We start from the raw sequence: 25,320 nt of genomic DNA, 5'->3' as shown, positions 1-25,320 counted from the left end.
CTCAGACTGCCCCTCGCCTCAACTCAAGATGATGGAGGAGTCGTGACCAAGCACTCCCTGCGCTCACGTGATCTTCCAGATATGCTCTTTAGTTCATCAATCACATGACTACAGGCGGAGCTTATCTCTGCCAATGAGACGCCAGCCAGCTGCACCAAAGGCCTCTGCTTTCAGTTGTGAAAATCCTGCAACTTATTTATGATTTGGGGTTTAATACTGTTAAATGAATATTATGATTTTATACGTCGAAGCCAAGAAATAACAATATATATGTGCATTTTATCTGCACTCTGTCTTTAGCTTTGTTTGGGGAATGTTGATTTGTTAGAGAAGGTGACCTCAGCCATGTTAATGAGGGAAATCAGGGTTCATAATGAGTAGTTATTCACTTTAGTTCTATTTATGTTCACCCATGATTACTTTTCCATGGATTCTGCAATCCAAACCTACTCGGACCCAGTACATTTTTTCTTCAAGTGAGTTATTGTAATGCGAGTTATAATTACTTGGTAACTCATTTAAAACATTCATAGGAAAGGTATTAATTACTTTTTGCATATAGATGATGTTTATATGGATGGATAAACCTGTTCTATTTTTGCAACATAATTTTGCTCACAAGCCTAGTAAGTTATTAATATTTGTTGATGTGTTCAAAAGAAGTGAGGACGAACTATTAAAGAACGTATGCCGAGTGCATCGAAGGTGCGGGTTATGTATGGAAAGGCTCTTGAAATCTTAATATTGATGGAAAGAATGTGCACGTTACAACCGGTGATAGTAACTATGCTAGAGCACCAGCCCCCTTTTTTACATTGTGATTGATTCATTCATCACTCATATTAAGATTTTGGAGATCATTAAATATGTCATTTCTCAGTTCTAAATGTGTGCCTCAAAATGTTAGGGTTAGAGAGTATATTTGGTAAGATAAGGCAAGTGTTCCTGTAGAAATGGGATTCCTCTCCTCACACACTCCAGTGGTAAATCACTCAGGCTTTGTGCTCCTAATACACTGGACACAATAAACTATCCTATTAATGCCGTTTTCCCTACATTAGCACTGCTTTAAGCTTGTGAGAGATGTTTATAGCCTTAATAGTTGGGGAAGTTGTACGTTACCTACACAAAAAAAAAACCTGGCTTGTTTGCTTATGGCAGGTTTGTGTATATGTAGATAAAAAGTAACAAAGCACTACTAAATGTTTGCAAACCAAATTTAAATGTTATTTTAGAAACTAAAAGTGGAAATTTGGCATACCCTGTGCACCGAAAACTATTAATAGCCCAATTATTGGGCATTGCCTTGATGTCATGACAATTAAATGAGAATGTTCAGAGAAACGTTGAGCATGTGCCTTCCATAGGGGTCATAGTTGAGGATGCTTAAAAGAAAACTATGAATACACGTTAAATTCAGTTGCAAGCGCAAGTGCCGCATGTAATGTATTTAGAGCCAATATCTATTTTTGACATTTATAAAATATCTCAATACTGTTCACACAAACTCATGGCCCACCAGTTGAGATGTAATTCACACTTTGTAATTTTGTTTTATACTATTTGTGTAAAATATCTGGAAATCTGTCAATTTGAAGCAAACTGACAATGTATCTGAGCATATTAAAGCTGATTAAAAACATTGAGGTGTCGGCTCTGTATTTTTCGTGGGAATGCGTATTTATTGCAGAATTTTTCACAAAGGAAATATTAGTATTTTAAAGGTTTTGTTAACATGATCTAGGAAAAAAAAGAAACCAAGCAGAATAGAGAGACTGGCATTTTTCACTGGCTATTTTTTTTTATTTTTATGAATAAATGAATTGCACATTGTAGGAATGTACCGTCAACGAGATTTATTCTAATATTTAATTTCTTTAAACTATCCAGATTATGAAAGTCCAAAATGTAGGGTGATATCAAAATGGTCAAATGGGCCTTCCGGTAAAATGGGCAATTTAAGGTTTGGGGTCCTAGCCCCTCTGGAATTTGAAGCCAATGACTGCAAAGGAGTTCAAACTGTCATAACTGTACTTGACAAGTAACAGGTAATTTGATTGGTTTAGGGTTGCTATGGTCGGCATGATCGGCAGAAAGCTGCATGGTAAGTAGCCTGGCATACCAAATCTAACTACACTACAATAGGGATTATAACTCTATAATAATAAAAAAACATGCATATAAAAAACTATTTACAATATCTGTCTTGATTGCATTCATCAGATATAATGCTGTTAGTTTTTGAAATGTGATGGTTTTCTTGGTGGCCCAATTTCCCTTAACCCACTAAAATGGGCCACATGGTTTCAGCTAAAATGGGCTATCCTCTGTGTCACTCACAAACACACATACACACGTGTGTGTGTACGTATTTGTTTTTCCAGCCTGGTGGAGAATTCAATCTGAATGCACACAGACACATGGGGACTTGTGTCACTGTTGGGACCCAATTGAGGTCCCCATGGGTACAAAAGCTTATAAATCCTACAGAATGAGTTATTTTGGAAATGTAAAAATGCAGAAAGTTTTGTGTGATGGTAGGTTTAGGGGTTGGGTCAGTGTAGGGGGATATAATATGGTTCGAACAGTATAAAAACCATAATGTCTATGGTGAGTCCCCAAAAAGATAGCGCACCAGACATCTGTGTGTGGCCTGGTAAACCCTACATTATGGGGAATCCGAAATCCTTGTCTTTGTGGGGACATATTTTGGTCCCCATGAGGAAAACACAAATCACACTTGTAAGGGGATAGAATATACAGATTATACATCATTATACATCATAAAAACCATTATGCCTATGGAAAGTCTCCATAAAACTTGGAAACACAATGTGTGTGTGTGTATGTCCGTACACACACACACACTTGCACACCGACCACCACGCACATGCACAGGACACACACACACACACACACACACACATTGACATCAGTTAATTGATCTATGCTGTTCCAAAATTGACTTTTTTTTAATTGCATAATTGAATATGTGGTTTTGCACCCAAAATGTGTGTTTTTTAATGGCACACATGAACATGTTAGTTTAATGCAGTTTGCAATTAAAATTGATGATACATTAATATTTCCCTTTGCAGTTTGCCCGGCCCATTTTACCTGAAACTCTGGCCCATTTTACCTGAAACTGTTGATACAAAAAAGTTGGCACAGCTGATGTTTCAATAACTGTAGGGCCTTAAGAATTAGATTTTAGTACATAATTTCAACACAAACGTATCAGAAACAGTCATTATTATTAATAAAAAAAACACATGGAAAAGGCATATATGGCTCTTGTATTATTGTCCCATGCGATTTACCAAAAAGTGGCCCAATTTCCCTGATACCACCCTACAAAGCTCATCAAAACAAAAGCATTTTGAATAGAATCTGTATGTTTAACTGTTGGAGTTAAATTTATTATAAAGTTATTTCTTGTCATTGTTGGTAAACATCAGTAATCAGAAACCATTCACGTAGCCTACAGTTAAGAAGACGATTCGGAGAAGTGCAGTAACTCTGGCAATGGGCGGAGAGATCCTTCAACTTCTTGAATTCTGCTATTGCCCAATATATCAGGTGACTTGAGAAAAACACATACAGAGTATTTCAGTCTATATTTTTAGACCTCTAAAGAACTTTCTGTTTCACTATTCCGATGTTCGCAATAGTAGGCCTACGTGTAATCGATAAGTGTTTTTGATTTAGGCCTATTACGTTTATTATGTCGCTAAAGCTGAGTTTCACTTTCAACCACTGAATCAATGAGAGTACGGAAGTGTGGGAACAATGCGTGTGATCCTGTAAGTTCATTATTAACTAATTTCTCTGTTCTTATTTGAAACTCTTAATTTGTTCGGAACTTTTAATTTATTAATTGGATGTGACGTTGTACGAATTAAACAATTGGCTATTTAATCGGGTAGACCTTTTCTGTTTTTCTTAGGAATGCGTGAATTCCTGTCCTGGGCGAAGTTATTCGCACGATTTATTTGTTTATTTGTTATCATGAACAACAATCATCTTCTTAAACACAGTTTAGTTAAAACAAAAATTGTGTTATTGTGTTTATATTTAGATATAGCCTACATTTCCAATAAGTAATGCCTGTGTTTTTGTCTATTTAGCCTAGTCCGATAACGATCCAAATGGAAAAATGGTTAGGATTTCATCAAAAAGCAACATTTTGTGAGCTTTTGTATTTGCTAAAACAATAGCTACTGAGATGCATGTAAAAAAAAAAAAAAAAAAAAAAAAAAAAAAAAAAAAGCTACTTTTAAGTTACATGTTTTTTTTTTTTTTTTTTACTTCCTTTAGGGTGGGGGAGGTCAAGCCTAATTAGGGAGGCCTAAACTCCCCCATAATCAGAAACAAATGAAAGTGATGGCTGTTGGAGCCTGTAGCACAGAAATTCAACAGCGTCGCGTGGAGCTGGTGGAGAACTACAGCAAACACCTGACACGCCTTCTGGACATACTGTTTAACGTGGGGGCGGTGACCGAGGAGGACCTCAGTTTCATCAGAGGTTCGGCTGTTAGAGGTGAGCGAGAATGTATGAGAGTTCTGCTGGATGTGCTGAACGGTAGAGGAGAAGAATCATGCAGGGCGTTCCTCTATGTACTGAAAAGTGTTGAAGGTGAGACCACAAAGCCAGGACAGGCCAACAGACAAGAGCATCTCAAAAAGCACAAGGACATCTTGGCCAGACAGCACAGCCAGGTGGACTATCTCAGCATCAGAGGACACAATTCAGGACAGGATGAAAACTGGAACTTGACTGATATCACCTTCTCAAGACAAGCTGGTTATGCATCGCTTTCTCAATGCCGCCATGAGTCAGCAGGAGTCGGGGACGCTTTCAGGACACACAAGGATGAGATCTGTCTTTTCAGGGATGTGTATGAGAATCTGCTGTCCAACCTATCAAGTGGTGTGAATATGCTGTCAGGAGTTGCTGGAAGTGGGAAAACCACGGTTGTGAGAAGGCTGGTGCGAGAGTGGGCTGCAGAAACCACCTCATCCAAGATTGTCATATCTCTGTCCTTTCGTGAGCTCAACCTCATAACTCAAGAGCAGAGCTTGCAGGACCTGCTCTCGGATCACTACATCCACCTGAAACCTTTCCTGCACGAGTTGATGAGCTCAAACCCAAACCAGTTTTTACTTATCTTAGATGGTTTGGATGAATTCTGCTATCCTCTTAATTTCGAACACACTCCCAAGTGCTCAAATCCTGAGAGGGTCCAGCCTATACAATCCATTGTGGTGAACTTAATCAAGGGAATTTTGCTTCCGGGCACGTCCATTTTCCTCACCTCACGACCTCATGCGGTCTCCAAGGTTCCTCCAGTGCTGGTCAGCCAGTTTTACAGTCTGCTAGGTTTCTCTTTAGCCCAGCAGAAGCAGTACTTTGAGCAGAACTGCAGTTCTCCGGAGGCTGCCGCTGCAGTGTGGGCCTCTGTGTCGAGCCATAAGCCCCTTCTCCTCATGTGCCACATTCCCGCATTCTGTTGGATCGTGTCCACCGCCTTGCATGATGGTGGCTCCTGCCTTTGTCCTGATCCTGTAAGCGACAAGTCAGGAGAAAAGGTCCTTGAGAAAGCCAACCAACCAAACTCTTCATTGGGACCTTCTGAGGAGAGCCCCAAACCAGTCACGATCACTGAAATCTACTGCTGCTTTGTTAAATCCATCGTGCTCTTCCATGTGCAAGGGCGTTGCGAGGGTTCCCATCACAACAGGCTTCAGCACGCTCCTCATGTCCTTGGCGAAATACAGCCTATACTCAGAAACCTGGGAGCTATGGCCTTCAAAGGCCTCCTGGAGAGACGGTTCATCTTCGAAAGCTCTGATTTGAGCTCTTTTAATCTAGATAGCACCAAAATCTCACAGGTGTTCCTCTTTGAGATACTAAAAGAGGACCGAGCATCCCTCACCTTTGAAAAGGGCTTCCATTTTATCCACACCAGCGTGCAGGAGTTCCTGGCTGCCTTGTATTATGTTCTTCAGTCACTCTCAGGATCAGATCCATTTTTAGGCCTCAAACCAAGCACAGGCCGGTATCTTCAGTCTGCGTTTAAGCAGATGGCATCAGCCTTTAACAAATTCGGCAGACCGCGGAAGCTCTTCCGCAGACGTATTAAGAAGGCCCTTCGCTGTGGTGTACAACATCAGTCTGGACACATGGATCTTTTCTGCAGGTACCTTTTAAAACTGTGCGTGTTTTATTAACAGGTCAATAATATTTATATTCAAAATCATTAGAAATGCAATCCAAACATACAGTGACTTGAATGCGCATCTTTTTATTTTTATATTTTTATATAGATTTTTTACTTGTTTGTTTATTAGAAAAAAATATTTTACACAAAACTTTTCATCAATATCTGAAAAACTCTTGTCTGCTAAATTAAATTTATATGCCAATCCATGTAAAACCAACATGAAGGTAAAAAAGAGAAATTATGTAGCAGAGAGGAAAATTTTAGCTTTTTATAACAACATTACAGGGGACACTTAAAGCAGCACTAGGTAACTTTTCAACCTTCATAATATATTTTCAAGACTCTTGTGATGATAAGTCGACTTACAATAGGTTGAATGACACGTCTGCCATAGCTTGATGGGGTCTGTATCGTTTTTATTCATACTTTTAAACTTCGGGTTTCGGGTAGTAACCTGAGAACAAAAAGTACTACAAAATTCGACTGCTTTACGGCATATACGTCACTTCCACCAACACACACACTTCCTTACATTCGGACGTGCGAGCCCAACTTTGTTCGTCGGATAATATAGTCATGTCCGAAGCAGCACAGACAAATAAGAAAGAAAAGGTTTTGTTGGAGGAAAGCAATAAGAGGAAATAATATAATAATAGATTTTATTCATAACACACTTTTCATTCCGAAGAATCTCAAAGAAAAAAAAATTGGAAAATAAAAGTTTTCCAAAAATTTTTGGATTTTTGTTTTGGTTTTTTGTTTTGGTTTTTTGAAAACAAAAAAAAAACGTTTTGTTTTTAATACAAAAAAAGTCAACCTTGAAATAATTATGTTCAGTTATGCACTCAATACTTGGTCGGGAATCCTTTTGCAGAAATGACCGCTTCAATGCGGCGTGGCATGGAGGCGATCAGCCTGTGGCACTGCTGAGGTGTTATGGAGGCCCAGGATGCTTCGATAGTGGCCTTAAGCTCATCCAGAGTGTTGGGTCTTGCATCTCTTAACTTTCTCTTCACAATATCCCACAGATTCTCTATGGGGTTCAGGTCAGGAGAGTTGGAAGGCCAATTGAGCACAGTAATACCATGGTCAGTAAACCATTTACCAGTGGTTTTGGCACTGTGAGCAGGTGCCAGGTGGTGCTGAAAAAGGAAATCTTCATCTCCATAAAGCTTTTTAGCAGATGGAAGCATGAAGTGCTCCAAAATCTCCTGATAGCTAGCTGCATTAACCCTGCCCTTGATAAAACACAGTGGACCAACACCAGAAGCTGGGGAATGCGGCACCTGTAGCCCATTTCCTGCACACGCCTGTGCACGGTGGCTCTGGATGTTTCTACTCCAGACTCAGTCCACTGCTTCCGCAGGTCCCCCAAGGTCTGGGATCGGTCCTTCTCCACAATCATCCTCAGGGTCCGGTCACCTCTTCTCGTTGTGCAGCGTTTTTTGCCACACTTTTTCCTTCCCACAGACTTCCCTCTGAGGTGCCTTGATACAGCACTCTGGGAACAGCCTATTCGTTCAGAAGTTTCTTTCTGTGTCTTACCCTCTCGCTTGAGGGTGTCAATGATGGCCTTCTGGACAGGGTCGGGTCGGCAGTCTTACCCATGATTGCGGTTTTGAGTAATGAACCAGGCTGGGAGTTTTTAAAAGCCTCAGGAATCTTTTCCAGGTGTTTAGAGTTAATTAGTTGATTCAGATGATTAGGTTAATGGCTCGTTTAGAGAACCTTTTCATGATATGCACATTTTTTGAGATTTTGGGTTTTCATGAGCTGTATGCCAAAATCATCAGTATTAAAACAATAAAAGACCTGAAATATTTAAGTTGGTGTGCAATGAATCTAAAATATATGAAAGTTTAATTTTATCATTACATTATTGAAAATAATGAACTTTATAACAATATGCACATTTTTTGAGAAGGACCTGTATAAATAAAGGTGACTTGACTTAAGTACAGTTTGTAAAATGTAATGCTTGTGGCACAAGTTGCCAAAAAAATTATATTTTGTAAATAATAAGTAATATTTGTAAAAATACTATGCATATATACACCGTTGTTGTAGGTTTTTAAGTTTTTTTTAATGTTTTTTAAAGTCTCTTCTGCTTACTAAGTCTGCATTTAATTGATTCAAAATAAAAATAAAATTATTTTTATTTTTTTAAAATACAGCAATATTGTGAAATATTATTACAATTTAAAACAACTATTTTCTATTTTATTATATTATAAAATGTAATTTATCCCTGTGATGTAAAGCTGAATTTTCAGCATCATTACTCCAGTCTCCAGTGTCTCATGATCCTTTAGAATTAATTTCCTATTAACATCAATGTTGACAATGTTTTTTTCTCGGGGGGGGGGGGGGGGGGGGGCTTTGATTAATAGAAAGTAAGAAAGAACAGCATTTATCTGAAATAGAAAGGTTTTGTAACATTTTACAATACCCTTCAAAAGTTTAGAGACAGTAAGAATTTTTTTTTTTTTTTAAAGAATTTCTAAAGCAAGGATGCATTAAATTGATCAAAAGTGACAGTAAAGATATATATAATGTTACAGAAGATAACTTTCTAGATGATTTTATATTTTTTAAATAAATGCTGTTATTTTTAACTTTATATTCATCAAAGATAATAATTTTCACAACAGTTTTCTAAATGTTTCTTGAGCAGCAAATCATGTTAGAATGATTTCTGAAGAATCATGTGACACTGAAGACTGGAGTAATGATGCTGAAAATTCACTGTGTATATAGTATATATATATAAAATAAACTGAACGTGTTTTTATAACACAAATCATTTTTAAACCACATAAAAACCACAATGATTATAAATACTGTATTAGTTCCAATTGTCTTAAATGCAACGTTTTCTTCTTTTTAAAAGATTTTAAGATTTTTAAGATTTTTAATCTAATCTTTTATAAAGGTTTCATAACTGATCAGTTATTTCCGCTTATCCAGGTTTGTATGCGGCCTGCTGGTTCCTAGAACACGTCTCATCCTCAATGGATTTTTCCCTGATGGGCCCAAGATGCATCTGCTTCTTTGCCAGACCTCTCCAGACCCGACTCCTCCTTTCCTCCTCCATCTGTTACACTCCCAACTCCAGAGCTCCACCCTCAGCCCAGAGAGGCAGGTCAATGTTTGTCACTGTCTATATGAGGCCCAGGACGCTGGTTTGTCACAGCGGCTACAGGGTTGGATGAAAGTTCTTTCACAGCAGGCCCTAGGTCAGTCCGGTCCGGTGAACAGGGACTGGAGCGAGCTGGCTTTCCTGTTACAGCTCAGCCCAGATCTGCAGGTTTTAAATTTGGACGCTCAAGGACTTGATGCAGACGGAATACGCCGGCTCCTACCGGTCCTTCCTCTCTTCTCAACACTCAGGTAAATCATTTAGGCAGGCAAAAACTGTAGGTATAATTGGGGCAGACATTATGCACTTGATGTTAATTATTATTATCGTACTTATTGACTGATATTTCTTATTGTGTGTTTTTTTTAAAAGTCTGGGCCAGAATCCTCTTGGTTCAGAGGGAGCGTCTGTGTTATCCCTCGTCCTGAGGAACCCAGATTGTCGCATTCAGAGGCTGTGGTAAGTGAAATAAAAATGTAATTAACAAATAAATAATTATTAAATAAATAAATAGACTTTGTAATGACTGTGTGTGTTAAATATAGGGTGGTTGCGACAAGGCTTGGCTGTGAAGGCCTGAAAATCCTTGTGGAAGCACTAAAAGAAAATCATACTGTGACTGATCTCAGGTGAACAATGGAAAAAAAAAAACTACTGAATTTTTAGTTACAAATACACACATTTTGCATCTTAATCTATGTTCACAATATCTTTGATTAGAATGGCCATCAATAAAATCGGAGATGCTGGAGCTGGTTATCTTGCAGACTTGTTGAGGACGAATTGCACACTGACAGATATCAGGTGATGGAGACTAACCTCCTTTTTAATCAGTTATTTATCTTCACTGTTCACTGTGTTTAACCATTTTGCCTTCAATAGACTTCGTGACAACCTAGTGACAGACAAAGGAGCAGAAGTCCTCATGGCTGCGCTCAAAGAGAACACTACATTAGAGTACCTGTGGTAAGAATCATTTAGAGCTGATTTATTTCAGTTTATTCCCTCGTGATTCTGTAACAAAAGTGGCATGTATTTTCTTTATCCATCGCAGGATGTTTGACAACAAGTTTACCAAAGACGGCGTCAAGAAGATGAAAGAATTTGCAAAGACCAGACCGAACCTTGACATTAAAGTTTGCATCTGACCCACTACCGTCTAAAACAGCATTTGCATGTCTGAACATTAGTTCATTCATTTTAATATTAGTCAACTGATATTACTTTTAATAATACTGTTAACCACTCAGGCTGGACTTTGAAAGAGCTGTGACTGTTTATTGGTATGAAACTTTTATAATATGTATTTTAACAGCAGCAATACAAACTGAACTGTCAATGATTCGAGACAGTTATTTCTAACGACAGTGAATTACATTTATTTATTTTGTTAAACAACTTTTTGTTACAGCTTTTGGCTAAAAGCCACAGAAGATTATTCTCAAACTTGTAAATGCTTTTCAGAACCTAAAATGGCTTTTTAACACATGTCAGTTCTTCTTGTACTTCTTTGTAAATAATTGTATTCTTTCTCTTTCCGCTATGGTGTCTCAGTCTTGACAGTAATACTGCCAGAGGTGTGGTTTATTGCCCTTTTTGTCTGGGCGTTTTTACATGCAGAGCTCAGGGCTCTTCTAAGATGCTTCATAAACAGAAGTAAAAACGTATGTGTAAAATACACAAAGGCATGGTAGTCATTGGTTAGTCAATGCAATTGATTCAAAAAATACTCTCAAGTGAAGTGAAACTATTGCTAACTATTGACTTCCTTAATTTTTTACTGTTGCTTTACATCAAGCCAGTTTTAATAAATTAGTCAGATAATAGTGTTTGAAACAATTGTTTGAAACATTGCCTGTCTTCTTTTTGAAAGTTGCATAATGTAGGTTCATGCATTGTCATAACATCATGAAATATGAATTGTTATAAAACGTATTATTGCTAAGCAATTCTTACAACACAGTGTTGTTATGCAATAATTAAAACAAGATGTATAAATAGATGTTCAATAAACACATTATATGGGTTCTCCAGATTCCAGTTTGCTTTGGTAATGGAGTCTGTGGTTTGTCATCACCAAAGTTCAGACCGCAATTCTTCAGATGTATAATTCCATATATTGATGCCTGCTGTGTTGAATGCAAAGGCTTACCATACATGTGCACAGAGCTGGGTAGTAACGGATTACATGAAATATGGATTGCGTAATCAGATTCCAAAAATTAAGTACTTGTAATTAGATTATATTACGTGTTAAAATACTTGTAATCCGACTACAGTTATTTTTTAAAACTCCCCCTGCTTGTATGCGTTCAGAAGTCTTATGGGTTTGTTGCACACACATGTGATTATAACTGAAAAATGAGACCCACACAGCGATAGATCATTTCATTTTTAATGTTTTCTCAACATTGCAACACTACATATCTAATCAACTCCTGATTCACACATTAATTAATAATTATTTGAATTATCACTCATTTTAATTAGTTAAGAATGCATTAATGACTTTGGAAGCTTTTGTCTTTCAAACACATATAAAATGTACAAATTCACTAATTTCTTTACATGTAATGCAGGGATTCCCCAACTTTTCTGTCAGCTGAAATTTATTTGGTCTTATATGTTTACTGGAAATACCCTCTGAGATTTTAATTTGTAATTAGGTAAAACAAATTAAATCAAGTCAATTATATTAATAATAAATAATTAAGTTCACATCGGATGTTTTTATTGTTTCGTTTGGTTTATGATTTAAATACTTCATATAATTTCATTAAACTCAGGAACCCAGTCTGAGAAACCCTGACGTAATGTAATATTTAAAATTACTTCATATAATTTCATTAAACTCAGGAACCCAGTCTGAGAAACCCTGACGTAATGTAATATTTAATGCGCTTTCATGTTGTCGATAACAAAGAATAGAATATATTTTCTTAGTCTTTATATTTTTATATCAATATGGTAGGCTACAAGATCTATGACGGTAAATTAATGAACCGTTACAAGATCCTCCAATGTGATAAACAAGTTAGATCAAACGTAATCCAAACGTAGTCCGATTACATTACTATAACAATGTAACGGATTACGTTAGCTACATAGTCCTACTTAAAATTGCTGTCATGTGATTTGTACAGTAGCCTAGGCTACAGCTCTGTTGAGTATGCAAAATATAGGATGGACAGCAAAACAGAAAATTAAAATAAAAAATAGGGGTTTTCAAAGGTTCCTGAAGACTATTTAAGTAGCCTAATATTTGAAGTCTTCAGATACAAAAGCCTCTAAATCCGTCTGATGTTTTTCTTTAAAATAACCATTTTGTCAGGCTCCTATGTTTATCCTATGGTCTACGTCTGAACGAATTTAGTGGGTTTGAAGTGCCTATTTTATGAACAGGCCTAGGCTATGCGAAGAGCATTCACTCAGTATCGTTATCTAATTTTGGACTGAAGTCGCTTTTATAGGCTTTTGCATCTGAACTTTTCATTTGTAGGCTATGTAGTTGCTCATTTAAACCACCAGATGCCGACGTAATGTTTTGTGACTCATCACTCCTTTGTTCAGTTTAGTGCTCAGAAAGATTGCAAGCAACAACAGAAAAACCGATAATATACCGTAAAAAGCGTTTTTTGGTCTTTTGTTCAGTTCCCCTCTTTTATAATATCTATTTTGCTATGTGGTAGGCCTATACGCAATTAGGCTATTAATGCAATGTTAATCATCTTTGATAGCCCATGCGAATTCAGAAGTTTGAAAAGAGCCCAATCTGATACTCAAAGAGGCGTGTTGGTGTTGTTTCTTTTTCATGGGAAACCCATCGAGACATTTGTCAAATTCAATTATGATATATTTTTAGGCTATTTCATGTGCCAGTCTTCTAATAGTTTTGTTTAAAAAAATCATTGGTGAACAACATCGGGTTGGCCATTATGTGAGGGATTGAAATCAATGAAGTACGCGAGGACGGCTTCCTTTGTTTGGTTCAACTTTGTTGTTAGTTTTTTAGTTTTTGTTTTGTTTTTGGAACGTTAAAACGTTTTGTGGAACGTTAAAAAGCCATAAAAGGTCATCCGTAAAATTGTAGCAGGGACCACAACATTCTGGTGTGTATGTTCTGTGAACGTTCTTTGAGCTGGAGCAAAATATAATTTGCAATTATTTATATATTTTCGCCGAGCGGTGCTCTGATTGGCTAGTCTCATCTCTAGCTCAGGAACCAGCCAATGGGGAAGTTGGCTTGTTTGTGTGAAGCAAGCGGTGCAAATATAAAATCGGGAATAAGAGATGTTGGGAAATAAATGTATGTATGAGCATAACCCAAAGAGTGAAATTGGCATCAGAAGGTTGTTTAAACCTTTTCTACTCTGAAGAGAGCCGAAGCGAGGATTTGGTGAAGGAAATAGGTATGACTCACTTATTATAAGGATGCTCTTGTAAGTTTACCTGATAAGACTGTTGATAATGTAATACAGTAATTGTATATACATTTTATACAGTTAATGGTGAATTAAATCGGTTATTTTTGTTTTAAAATGATTAGATATCGTTTTTATAAAAATGTTGAATTATTTTGCACAAACCTTCCTTATGTCAAAGACTAGACCGTATTTTAATAATTGCATTTTATTATGTCATTGCACGTTTTGACATTATGAACCGTAAATGAACAGTGATATATTGTTTGAATTCTATAACGCGGTTAATGAGTTTTATGCCGCAACTTTGTTCAACGTCTAAGCAGTGGCATTGAACTTGTTTTGAATATCTTCGACAATTGCTCCTTTCCGAAAACTGCCTAATAATTGTCATTTTGTTAAACGAGCTTTTACATTTGCCGTCAGAAACCGTGTTTTGCAGTATCATATAATGAATTGTGAAACAGGACGGCTGGTGTCATATTTTAGGTAGCCTATATATTGCAATGTCCACATTTTTTACAGCGAGCATTTATTTAGCCTAGTACATAACAATATAGTGAAGCGATAACCAGGAAGTGCATTTATCTGGTGTGCTATTGAGTGCAGAGTGTGTGTACACTGAACAGCTGAGCTCTGTATGCTTGAGGAAGGAGACGGGTGCACATACACACAGGCGGAGGCACTGATGATGATGCCTGTCCAGTTTAGACCAGTTTTAGGGCTGCTCGTTTTCCGCAGGATACAGCTTAACACATGTAAGACATCGCGCGCGAGATATTTCGACCAGAGAAACGATCGAGTTTTATAGCTGTAAATAGTTGTATGAGGCGTTTGTGAGCATATCAAACAATATGTGTAAGATGTCTGTTTGCATTCCATTAACTACATCCATAATGCAAAACAAACACAATCGAATAGGATATTTTTTTATGTCGTAATGTCACTTCGCCTGTGGATAAATACATTTGGCACAAAAATATCTGTAGCACAAAGCGATCGACTCGCGCCGCACTGGTTCGAACCGGCTGGATCTTGGTTTCACGTGGAGCTGCTCTCTGAATCTGTTTATCTCGTAGCCAATAGGAGGAGAACAGAATGTGCGAATAGCTAATCTGAGAATAGCAGGGAGGGACTAGAGGCGGGAAATGGGCGGAGTTTCGATCAACAACATTCTCTTTTGGAACTCAGCTGTTATTTGTTTATGAGCTGTTTTGTAGCTAAGCGAGACAAAGGAACCGAATCTAAATGATGTTCGACAGCCAGGAGTTGTAAAAACAAAATGTGTCAACAAAAGAACATTTACTGTGTGCTGTGAAAAACACCGATGCAATCGTTGGGATGTAAAAAATAAAATAAAAAAATAACTATCATTTATGAATATTGTCAACATTATTCAACATTAAATAACTGACATCCAGCTCTATGGCCAATTTCACAGGATTGGCCAAAGTTCAGGGGGATTTCCTCTGTATTCCCAGCACACACTGTATCATCTCCTTCAGTCATGGCTCCCTCACTGGCCACAGCCTTCTCCAGGCGCTGGTGGATGGCGATTACTGCGGTGATCGAAAGCCTGTTGTTCTCTGCTGTCCTGCTCGGATGGGGCTCGCTCCTCATTATGCTGAAATCAGAGGGCTTTTACTCCTACCTCTGCAGAGAACCAGGTGAGGAGGGGGACAAACGAGTGCACTCAGTGTTACAGAAACAAACTGAAAATCTTTAAGACATCAAATGCACTATGCACTATAGATGCCAGATTGAATGCTGCAAATAATGACATGGTCATAAAAGGAAAGTCTAACATACAAAGCATAATTGCTTTAATTGCATTGTTTTCTCTCTTTCCCCACTCCAATTTGAACAATAAATGTTTGGCTGATGGACTCAACAATCGCAAACAATCGCACTGCAATTACCTTAAACACTCAACAAGTTGTTAATTGACAAAAGTTATGTCATTTTGCAAAACTTATGTCATTTCGCAACAGAGGCTGCAGCAGATGATATGTTATAATCACTATGTTGCATTAGTAAATGTAATGCAGCATTATGAAAAACAAAAATCTCTGTCTGACGCCCATCACAGGGGCAATCCAAACCTGAATATCAATCGATCGCTGAAAGTCAGTGCACCTTATTTGGACGCCCTTTTGCATTGTGTTGCCATTAGGAATTACAAACAGCATCTACAAGCTTGTTTGGCATCAGAATGTTGGCAAAGTGGTCTTGATAATTTGAGCTCCTTCACAGAGTTGACTTCAGGGTAAACAGACCAGAGGACATCAATCTGCTTAGCTTATATAACACAGTAGAGATACTTCCATGTTTCAGCTGCATCTTAAGATCTTAGTATGAAAGGTTTCATCAAACAATAAATATCAAGAACACTTCAAAAGAGCGGGGATATGCTAGACTAATTGCAGATTTTTTGAATTGCTAAAGGAGTGTAGACCACTTAACAAAGATGAAAGACACCAACCATTCCATGAACTAATATGTGGGTCAACTTATAATTACTTATATGTTGTGCTTTAAAAGCTCAGCCTTTGATAAAAAAAAATCTTCTCAGTCAGTATTTTTGTCTTGTTTTCCAGATTTCTAAACATTCTTAAATCGTAATATATTCACGATTTATTTAGCAAGATCACTTAATATTAAGTCTAATATAAGTATAGAAACTAATTGAGTTTATTCTTAATAAATAAAAACTTAAAACTTAAATAAAAGTGAAAACAAGTTTATTTTTTTACCTCATTGGCAGATTTTTTTTTTTTTTTTTTTGTATTGTCACTTTTTTCAGAAAACAATGTATATTATCTTATGTCACTGCATAAACATCATTCTGTGTAATTTATACAGATGAATGTAGAATCTTAGCTGGAATAGGACTGTTCAGGTCTACTTACAACTCATGGCAAAAATGTGTCTAGGTCATGATGTGCATCTGTGAAGAACAGCATGTTCCTACTGATCTCCAAGATTAACTTTATTTATTAATACATCATGGACTGACGCACATAAGATTACACTTATACATTAAGACTGCTAATAGAGAAATATCATTGTCACAGGGCCAAATGGCACGTCATGTAAAAAACATGGAAGCTATGTATGCCTGTGAGCCATGTTTTGAATAACCTTTGGGGTATGCAGAATGGAGATATCCAACATATATTGATGTTGGTGAAAAGTGTGCAATGATAAATAAATTAGATAAGTTAAAATAAGTTAGATATTTGTTTACCTCCTGTCTGTTCATATTGTGTACTGTCATATGGCCTCTGACAATTGACACAAAATGACAATTCAACATTTTTCAAATTTCAAAGACTTTTGCTCCTTTTCTGCTTTTTGTGTCAGAAAAAAGACACATAAAGCAGAAAAGGTGACTTTTTGTGACTTTTTCAGTGAACGGGGTCAGGAGACTCAGCCATGCTCCTCTGAACTGGCCCTGGTTTATTTGACATTTTTCCACTTTGAAATCTAACTTGTAAATGATTTAACACGCCTTTGTAAAAACACATTTCCGAAGTCTCAAAGAAGCAGCCGGAATACTTTGAGATCTAATGATCCATTAGCACAATGCCTACAAGTAAACATCATCGTCATGATCTAGAGGACATTTCTGTCATCTTCAGTCTTCACTTATTCCATTATTCACTTGTTTTCCTAAGGTCATTTTTTTCCAAACATTTGGGTTCTTTTAGCTTTCCTTTTTTTTTTTTGGTTGGGGGGCCCTCTGTGGTGCACCCTTTTATATGGTTGTACACTTTCACCTCCAAACTTCATACCCTAAACCCTGTCAGCATATGACAGTCACTTTCTAAATGCTTTGAAAATGATTTTTTATCCAATTTGCTTCAAGCTTCATCAGAATAAGGTTTTTTTTGGACATTAAAAGCATAGATGTTATTTATTTAGATGATACTTACATTATCAGTTTATAACAATAAAAAACTGATAATGTAAGCCACTGGGAGACCTTTTTTCAAGCTCAGTATTTTTAACTATTGCTCCAAAAGGCTTCATAATATCCACAACAAACTTTCTCAACAGGATGCCAGTATACAGAAGATGGTAAATTGTGAAAGGGTACTGGATCTTGAATGGTGTTGAATGGTAAAATAATGACAAAAAGCGATACTGGAAGCATCGTATCTTCTAAATAATAAATTATACACATTTTAATATTTTTTGCTGATTTCTTGCTATCTGGTTGAAATAAAAACATAAAATAAAATGTAATATAACCAATAGATGGCATAGGCCAAACAAAGTTGAGAAAGCCTTGTAGCTTGTAGCTGTTTCTCTCACAGTCAATTTTATATTCTTGATGGTTTAGAGTTAAACCCTTTAGAGTTAAACCCTTTATTACAAAATATGAAATCTCTTATGACTTAATTTCTATCATGAAAAAATAATGGCATAGTCATCTGTGCAATGACAACATAATAATGATACTTTTAATTAATAATACGTTTAATAATAAGGTTAAGCAACATATTTAAATGTTATACACACACACACACACACACACACACACACACACACACACACACACACACACACACACACACACACACACACACTATATATATATATATATATATATATATGTACAACACTTATTTTGAACCTTTTCAAGGCTTTTTTTGATAGAATAGTGGGAAAGGTCAAAAATATCAATGCACATTGCAGTCCTGTGCATTCAGACTTCCTTTATCTCTTACATTTCTGCTGTTGTCAGCATCTAGTTCAGAGATTGTAGACACCAGGCCTTACATGTCTCATGACTCAAGGAAGTAAATGTGGCTCAAAATGTTTACTCAATGTAAATATTAGACTATCTTGACATTTCCTCACCTAGTACTTGTTTCCCTGGGACTCAGCTTTCTATCTCACATAATCAGCTGGTTAGTTCTCTTTAATCAGCAGGCATGAGGAAACACTGACCAGGAAAATGCTTGTCTGGCTAAATGCTTTTCCCCAGCACTTCTGTTCATGAAGGCTTTGTGCTTCAGACTCGTGTTGAGTTCTCATTCTGTTCTTCTCTCACTTCTCCATATCAATGGAAATGGAAAATCAGGCCTGGTTTTCTCTGGTTTTGGCTGTTGCTGAATAGATAGTGGAACAATGGTTCAGAAACATCTGACCTAAAATGTGAAACCAAGAACATCTGCAAGTCATATTTCAACCCAAATGCATACAGAAAACGGAGGCGGTTTTTAGGTTCATAACATTTTGTATTTATATGTTTTAATTGATATTTTATTCATAATAATACACCACCGTTCATAATTATGGGGTCTATAAGATTGCTTTATGTTTTTGAAATATTTTGAAGTCTCAGGCTCACCAAAGCGGCATCTGTTTATTTGATAAAAAATACAAAATACATTAAAACAAATATTTTTATTACTACACACTTTTTTGTGTCAGTCTGTAACTGGTATCAGGAGCAGCTATTGAAACGTGTGTATTGACTCAAAGCAGCTCCTCCTATATTGCAAAATATCTCAAACTTAGCAGATATCTTTCCTCTAATAATCAATGAGTGATCTCTAACCCATTTCCTTTCATCATCAATCACCCTCTCAGGTCATCTCTGCTCCACAAACATGGCTATTTTTTTTGTTTACTGATTACATGCTAACCGAAATCCCTCACATAAAGACTATCTGTCTTGAAAGAATCCAAAATAATCCTGACGCTGTCTTTTTCTCTGCTGTCGCTTCTAGGGGCCTTCTTTGGCTCTTCTCTTTGCTCTCTCTTTCTATCTTTCTCTCTCTCTCTCTCTCTCTCTCTCTCTCTCTCTCTCTCTCTCTCTCTCTCTCTCTCTCTCTCTCTCTCTCTCTCTCTCTCTATCTCTCACTCTATCTCATTCATCTATTTTGTAACTATTTTAAGTGTAACCATAACCGGATTTTGTCATCAAATTATTTCAATTATAAATGATTTGCTAACTAGTTTTGATTTGGTATGTGCTACCTATTGCAATACAATATAGTCACATTAAAGCAATGCTCTCCCACATATTTTGCTATTGTAACTGCGCTTATTTCCATCGTTTAAGTTGGGTATAAGTACAAGTTGTAAGTTGCAGTGGGTGGTTATAGACAAGAAATGTACAGTTTTCTACCATCACGCTGATAACGTTTCTTTAGTCGTTCGGCAACCCTGCAGTTAGAACCACTGTAGGCGATCCACCCTTACAGTCTCTTGCCCACCCTGTTACGTTCATAACACCATATGCTGCAAACAGCCACATCCCCCATCAGAACAAGTTATTCCAGATCTATTCCAAGGCCGTTGTTTAAATATCTTTCCTCAATCTTCAAGAATCAAGTAAGAGACTTGTTGACCAGCTAAAGCAGGATGATCCATATTGTCAAAACAACAGGGGAGCACTGGGTTAAAGAACAGGGTTAAATGTTAGTCAAGCTACTTGTGCCTTGATGGTTGTAAGAAGGTGTTGAGGCTGTGGGTTCAAATAGACTCCCATGCTATTTCTGCTGTGGTTGTTTACTGTGTACAGCTGCCTGTTTATTTGGCCCTTTGCCCAGCACCCTGGCTGCATTAGGAGGGGGACATAATGGTGCCCACTCTATCTCATAAAGGCATTTCCTGTTTTACTTCCCAGAGTGCCATTCCTAGAAGTCACAGTCCCAATTAGTCCATAGGGTTTTACATGTGACTGCTGACTACTCAGCTAAAAAGACCAGCTTAGACCGGCATGACTTTTCACGCTGGTCCACACTGGTTAGTGCTAGTTTGGTGATTAGATTGCTCAATTTGTGCTCATATTGTCTTATGCTTTCCAATCCTCCAGGTAACAGTACAGGGCAGAATGTGTCTGAGAGTGAAAATGGTACAACAACAGGCCCAAGAAATGAGGAGGAGGAAAATCTTAAGATGAATGGCTGGACCATCTGTAAAGAGCAAGATGAGATGCTGAACTTGGCCTTCACCATCGGCTCCTTCCTCCTCAGTGCCATCACACTGCCCCTCGGCATTATCATGGACAAATACGGCCCACGCAAATTAAGGCTGCTCGGCAGGTATAGGAGGAAAACTGGCTTCTGAATACACTAAATAAAAAATTGACTCTATTAATATGGTAAAAAAAAATATTATTCATATTTTATTACACTACTATTATTAACATTATTAATTTGTGTTAAATATAATTTAAATTATTATATAATTTTACTTTGATATTATTTTGATCTTGAATAATACTGTTAAATGTATTAATTGCGGATAATTGCATCTAATATAAGCATTCATATATATATATATATATATATATATATATATATATATATATATATATATATATATATATATATATATATATATATATATATATATATAGTTTGAAAATCCCTGTGGGAAAAGCCCAGTTTGAAAATCCCTGTGCTAAAATATATTTGGAATAAATGATGTGTCATATGATTAACATGAAATTATCTCTTCGTAGTGCTTCGTTTGCCCTCTCCTGTATCCTAATTGCATATGGAGCCAGTGACCCTAGAAGTATGTTTGCATGTCCACAGACCACCATTATTGTTAATATCCACCTACCCCTGCTCCCTTTGACATCCCCTTGTATTTTTATTTCACAGATCTCTCCATCCTAATCTTCTTTGCCCTTGCGCTGAATGGGTTTGGAGGCATGTGCATGACCTTCACCTCACTCACAGTAAGTGCTCATGTCATACTAGTGGGTCTCCATGGGTGTCCTCTCCGTTCTTTTGTGCAAAGACCATGGCACACCTCACATGCTGGCCACATGCCACTAAAACTCAATGTAGCTGAATAATGCAGGGGTTCCTAAAAATGGCTGCATCATCATTTATTCATCCTTAAATTTGTCTTAGCTGGATTTCCAGCAGCCCACTGGTTCATCCTAGAAAAATTGCCTGATACTGACAATAATGATATGACACAATAGTTCATCCATATCGTTATATGACAGAAATATTAAGAGTAGAGTAAGTGTAGCACAAATAGTGAGAGAAACTAGTGTGCTATTCCAATTTCAACCAGTCTCTTGTTTCATTTCTGAATGAATCAGTGGACTAAATGATTCAATAACTCGCTCTTAAAGACAGTAGCTAAAAATCATAATAGCATTCTTGCAGCCATACTATTCTTATCATTTCTCTCATATGGGAGAAATAGTAAAAGTAGTATGGTACTATGATCTGATGACTTACTCATAAAGATGGTCACTTGCTGAATTTACTGGCATAACAATGTAACTCATGAAACAGTGTCTGAATAATACAAAGAAGACAGTCTTTCTGGAACGTGCAAAGAGAGACAAGTTGCTGTCTCTATAGTCATTTATGTTGTTCTGTTTATTTTGTTGACTTAGAAGACAGTTGTGTAAGCAGTAGACAGCAAGGCAGCTCAGATCTACTGTGTCTTTCCCACACTATTACAGTTTAAGTGATAAATGCAACAAAACATGTAACTTTGTATTTAGGGTGACAGTTCATTGGGTTTATACCGAGAAACATCATCAGACTGGATTGAAAAAACAGGAAGTTGTGCTCATTGGCAGCTCAAATGTCCCAGCCAACACACCCATGTGGGGCCCAAAGGGGTTGCTCATGGGCTGATATCTGGGGCCCACCTGGGCTACCCAACTGGGACCCAGCTAATTTTGTCCTCAGTTTCCATGGAGGCCCCACATGGGTTTGCCCAGAAGGGTTGATGGTGGGTATCTTGATGGGCTCATACCGGGGCCCACATGGTTAACCCAGGTAGAACCCATTTGGGGCTTACATGGGTTTGCCCAGATGGGTTGAAGATGGGTCTCTTGATGGGCTCATACTAGGCCCATATGGGTAACTCAGGTAACACCCATTTGGGGCCTACATGGGTCTGCCCATATGGGCTGATGACGGGACCCAGATAGGTGTAATGTTGGGCTCTTATGGGCCACAACGGGTATATATATGGGCTTGCACATTTTCTGTTTGGGTTACCTTATTTTACAGTAAACCCCGTAATACAAACATTACATGTAATCCACTAACTACATTCAAATGTTAAAGGTATTCAATGAACTGAAACCAGTTTATGATTTACGTTTTTAATCAAGGTTTATTAGGAACAATTCAAATATGACTATTATAACATTTATAACTTTATAACACAAAAATATCAACAATAAAAAATGTATACATTAAAATGAAGCTCCTGACAAACTTAATTTGACATAAATTGCATATCTGAACACTCAAAAATAATGTATTTCACAAACAAAATGGAAAAAGAAAACAGTGCAGCTCCTCACTCCTCTGTCGTCGGCCTCCCAACAACCCTTTGAAAAGACAAAATAAATTAAATCAACCATTGTTCCACTTTTTTTATTCCCCTTTTCACACTTAAAGCCTTTTGGTACCCCACATGAAGTTGGTCTAGATCAGAAGTTTGTAAATCTGTCCTGAAATACCCTCAGCACTGAACATACTGGCTGTGCAAAAAAGTACATTTTGACCAACTTTTACCACTTTTGAAGTAATTTTGATGAGAAATTAGTATTGTAGAAAATACATGCTGTTACCAATGCTCTTTCTGTTTTGTTGTAGATCATTAAACCATTGTGCTGCCTCATAAGTCTTTCCGAAATCAGTTTTGTGAGGTACCTTACTATCTAAGCACTGCCTGTTAAGTCGTTGGCTGATAGGTCGGAGAGGCAACGAGTCAGCTGCATAAGTTGTCAGATGCAGCCTTTGTATGTCTTCCTCATCTAATACATCTGATTCATCTTATCAGCTTATTATAGAAGACCTGAGATTATGCAAGACCTGAAGTGGGTATGCAGAGCTGACAGATTCCAGGACAAGTCACTGTAACAAGTTACGGTCGCTCTACACTGCGTGCAGATTTTCAGGCACGTTGATTTTCTGATCATATTTTTTTATCAGGCATTCCAAATCACATCAATCTTAATAGCTACTATTCTTTTTGTATTTAATCATTTATGAGTGATATATAATTGAAAAAAAAAGATCAGTAAAATCAACGTCCCTCATCTGCACTGTATGTAACAGCTCTCAAATGGTAAAACAATTTTGAATTTGTATTGATATGCAACTATCATTCTTATCTTTTTATAGTTTTTATTACCATTTAAAACCAAGCAAGTCTTAAATTATTTACCCGTCTTGCTGTCCACCACGTGCCCTCACAGTGCGGTGTCCTCCCCTGTCCCTGGCACCGATTAGCCACTTTGACACTGCCTTTTCTGCGTCTCTTCTGGTAATAGAGTTTGTAAGCACATTTTTTTTCAAGCTTCCTGTAAAATATTTAAAGAGCATTAAAGTGAGATTCAATTCCAACAAAAAGGAGTTCTGCCAGAAAGACTCGGGAGAATAAATACTGTGACAATAATCCATTTATTAACAATCCAGCAAGCAATAAAGTACTTTGGCATAGGCCCCGTCCGTAGCTCGCAATCAGAGGGTATGGACTCTGCATATCCTGCCTGAAGACGAAGGCAGAGGCGCAGCCGACCCCCCCGTGAGGTATGGAAGGGACCATCCTGGTGGTGGTGGTGGGGTGGAGTAGGGAAGGATTTGACTTGGAGGTGGTGGGGAGGATGGCGGTGAATTGGTGCGTCAGCATCTGCGAACTCAAACATGAGTAAGTACCGATCTTTTATACCCAAGTATTAGAATGTGATTGGATAGATAGAAGTTGAAGTGACGTAACAATTAAGTCTTCCTGGCAGAACTTATGCTAAAGCTTTCATTTATCTGCACTTTGACATTTTTCAGGAAATAAAATAATGGTATCAGATATAATATCTGCTATACACAAATGGTTTCTGTGGATTTTTACAAAAGTGACAAGAGCAACATTTTTGCTCCAAAGGTTTATTATATACCAATCAAACACAGAAACAAGGGCACAGGGCAATATTTAAAGGAATGGTTTACCTAAAAACTAAATTTGTGTCATCATTTAATCATAAATAGTTATACCCATCAAGTTTTCAAGTTTTCTTGTAAACACAGTCGTTTATGTCTAAAGTAAATGTAAACAGTTGAGAAATTGGATTTCATTATTTTGGATAAAAGCATTATGTCTTATCTCTAAATGAAGAACTGGCACCTTGCAGAACTGTCCTGGTGCGGTCTGGAGTAACACCCGTTAAAGGAGTTGAAGGTGGAGGGGGCTGACACACCCATTTCAGGTTTTGCAGTCTCTGCTAATGAGCTCATGATTTGAATCAGGTGTGATAGATGAGGGAGACATACAAACTGTGCAGGGCTGGTAGTACTCAGGAGAAATTTGAGATTTATATTTGGGGGAAATATCCCTAATTTCTTACATAACCAATTACTTATTTCCTTTTTTTCTACTGTTTTCAGTTCAATTAATTATTAGCTAATCAATGACAAAAAATTTCATACCTCTTTGAGAAGTACTACATTCAGATTAATAATTAGAATGATGCATATAGCCTAATTAATTATTAAGTGAAGATCCGAGCTATTACTATGACTCAAGTATT

At 37.3% G+C, this 25,320-nt stretch overlaps 3 protein-coding genes across 10 annotated transcripts in view; all 3 read left to right on the top strand.

Moving 5' to 3' along the window:
• Window positions 1–1,642, top strand: part of myo1cb (myosin Ic, paralog b) — a 54,659-nt gene extending 53,017 nt beyond the window's left edge. For all 4 annotated transcript variants that reach the window (XM_067450553.1, XM_067450555.1, XM_067450554.1 and 1 more), the window contains one exon: window positions 6–1,642. In XM_067450553.1, coding sequence (XP_067306654.1) covers window positions 6–32 — 27 coding nt within the window. In that variant the 3' untranslated portion in view covers window positions 33–1,642. The remainder of the gene's footprint in view (window positions 1–5) is intronic.
• Window positions 1,643–3,350: 1,708 nt separating this feature from the next.
• si:dkey-118k5.3 (NLR family CARD domain-containing protein 3) lies at window positions 3,351–11,396 on the top strand. Of its 2 annotated transcripts, none has more exons than XM_067450558.1 (8): window positions 3,351–3,579; window positions 4,318–6,200; window positions 9,192–9,614; window positions 9,736–9,822; window positions 9,909–9,992; window positions 10,084–10,167; window positions 10,246–10,329; window positions 10,418–11,396. In XM_067450558.1, the coding sequence occupies exons 2-8, from the start codon at window positions 4,375–4,377 to the stop codon at window positions 10,509–10,511; spliced, it is 2,682 nt and encodes an 893-aa protein (XP_067306659.1). In that variant the 5' UTR covers window positions 3,351–3,579; window positions 4,318–4,374; the 3' UTR covers window positions 10,512–11,396. The 2 variants fall into 2 exon arrangements, with proteins under 2 accessions (XP_067306659.1, XP_067306658.1); XM_067450557.1 differs by lacking the exon at window positions 3,351–3,579 and adding an exon at window positions 3,715–3,803.
• A 2,208-nt stretch (window positions 11,397–13,604) lies between these two features.
• The window catches only part of slc43a2a (solute carrier family 43 member 2a), a 30,145-nt gene continuing 18,429 nt past the window's right edge, over window positions 13,605–25,320 (top strand). For 2 of the 4 annotated variants that reach the window (XM_067450549.1, XM_067450548.1), the window contains exons 1-5: window positions 13,605–13,772; window positions 15,266–15,451; window positions 20,617–20,845; window positions 21,268–21,323; window positions 21,413–21,489. In XM_067450549.1, coding sequence (XP_067306650.1) covers window positions 13,676–13,772; window positions 15,266–15,451; window positions 20,617–20,845; window positions 21,268–21,323; window positions 21,413–21,489 — 645 coding nt within the window. In that variant the 5' untranslated portion in view covers window positions 13,605–13,675. Of the gene's footprint in view, window positions 13,773–15,225; window positions 15,452–20,616; window positions 20,846–21,267; window positions 21,324–21,412; window positions 21,490–25,320 lie in introns of all 4 variants that reach the window. The other 2 variants (XM_067450550.1, XM_067450551.1) reach the window with 2 other exon arrangements.

Source organism: Pseudorasbora parva, chromosome 8, assembly GCF_024679245.1.
Source record: "Pseudorasbora parva isolate DD20220531a chromosome 8, ASM2467924v1, whole genome shotgun sequence".
Lineage (NCBI taxonomy): Eukaryota > Metazoa > Chordata > Actinopteri > Cypriniformes > Gobionidae > Pseudorasbora > Pseudorasbora parva.
Note: the sequence above shows the minus strand (reverse complement) of the source record. Positions and strands in the feature narration are given on the sequence as shown.

Coding starts and splice junctions, on each gene's coding strand:
- si:dkey-118k5.3 (XM_067450558.1), top strand. CDS start 4,375: ATGAAAGTGATGGCTGTTGGAGCCTGTAGCACAGAAATTCAACAGCGT. Junction 9,823..9,908: donor TGTCGCATTCAGAGGCTGTG/GTAAGTGAAATA, acceptor TGTTAAATATAG/GGTGGTTGCGACAAGGCTTG. Junction 9,993..10,083: donor CATACTGTGACTGATCTCAG/GTGAACAATGGA, acceptor ATCTTTGATTAG/AATGGCCATCAATAAAATCG.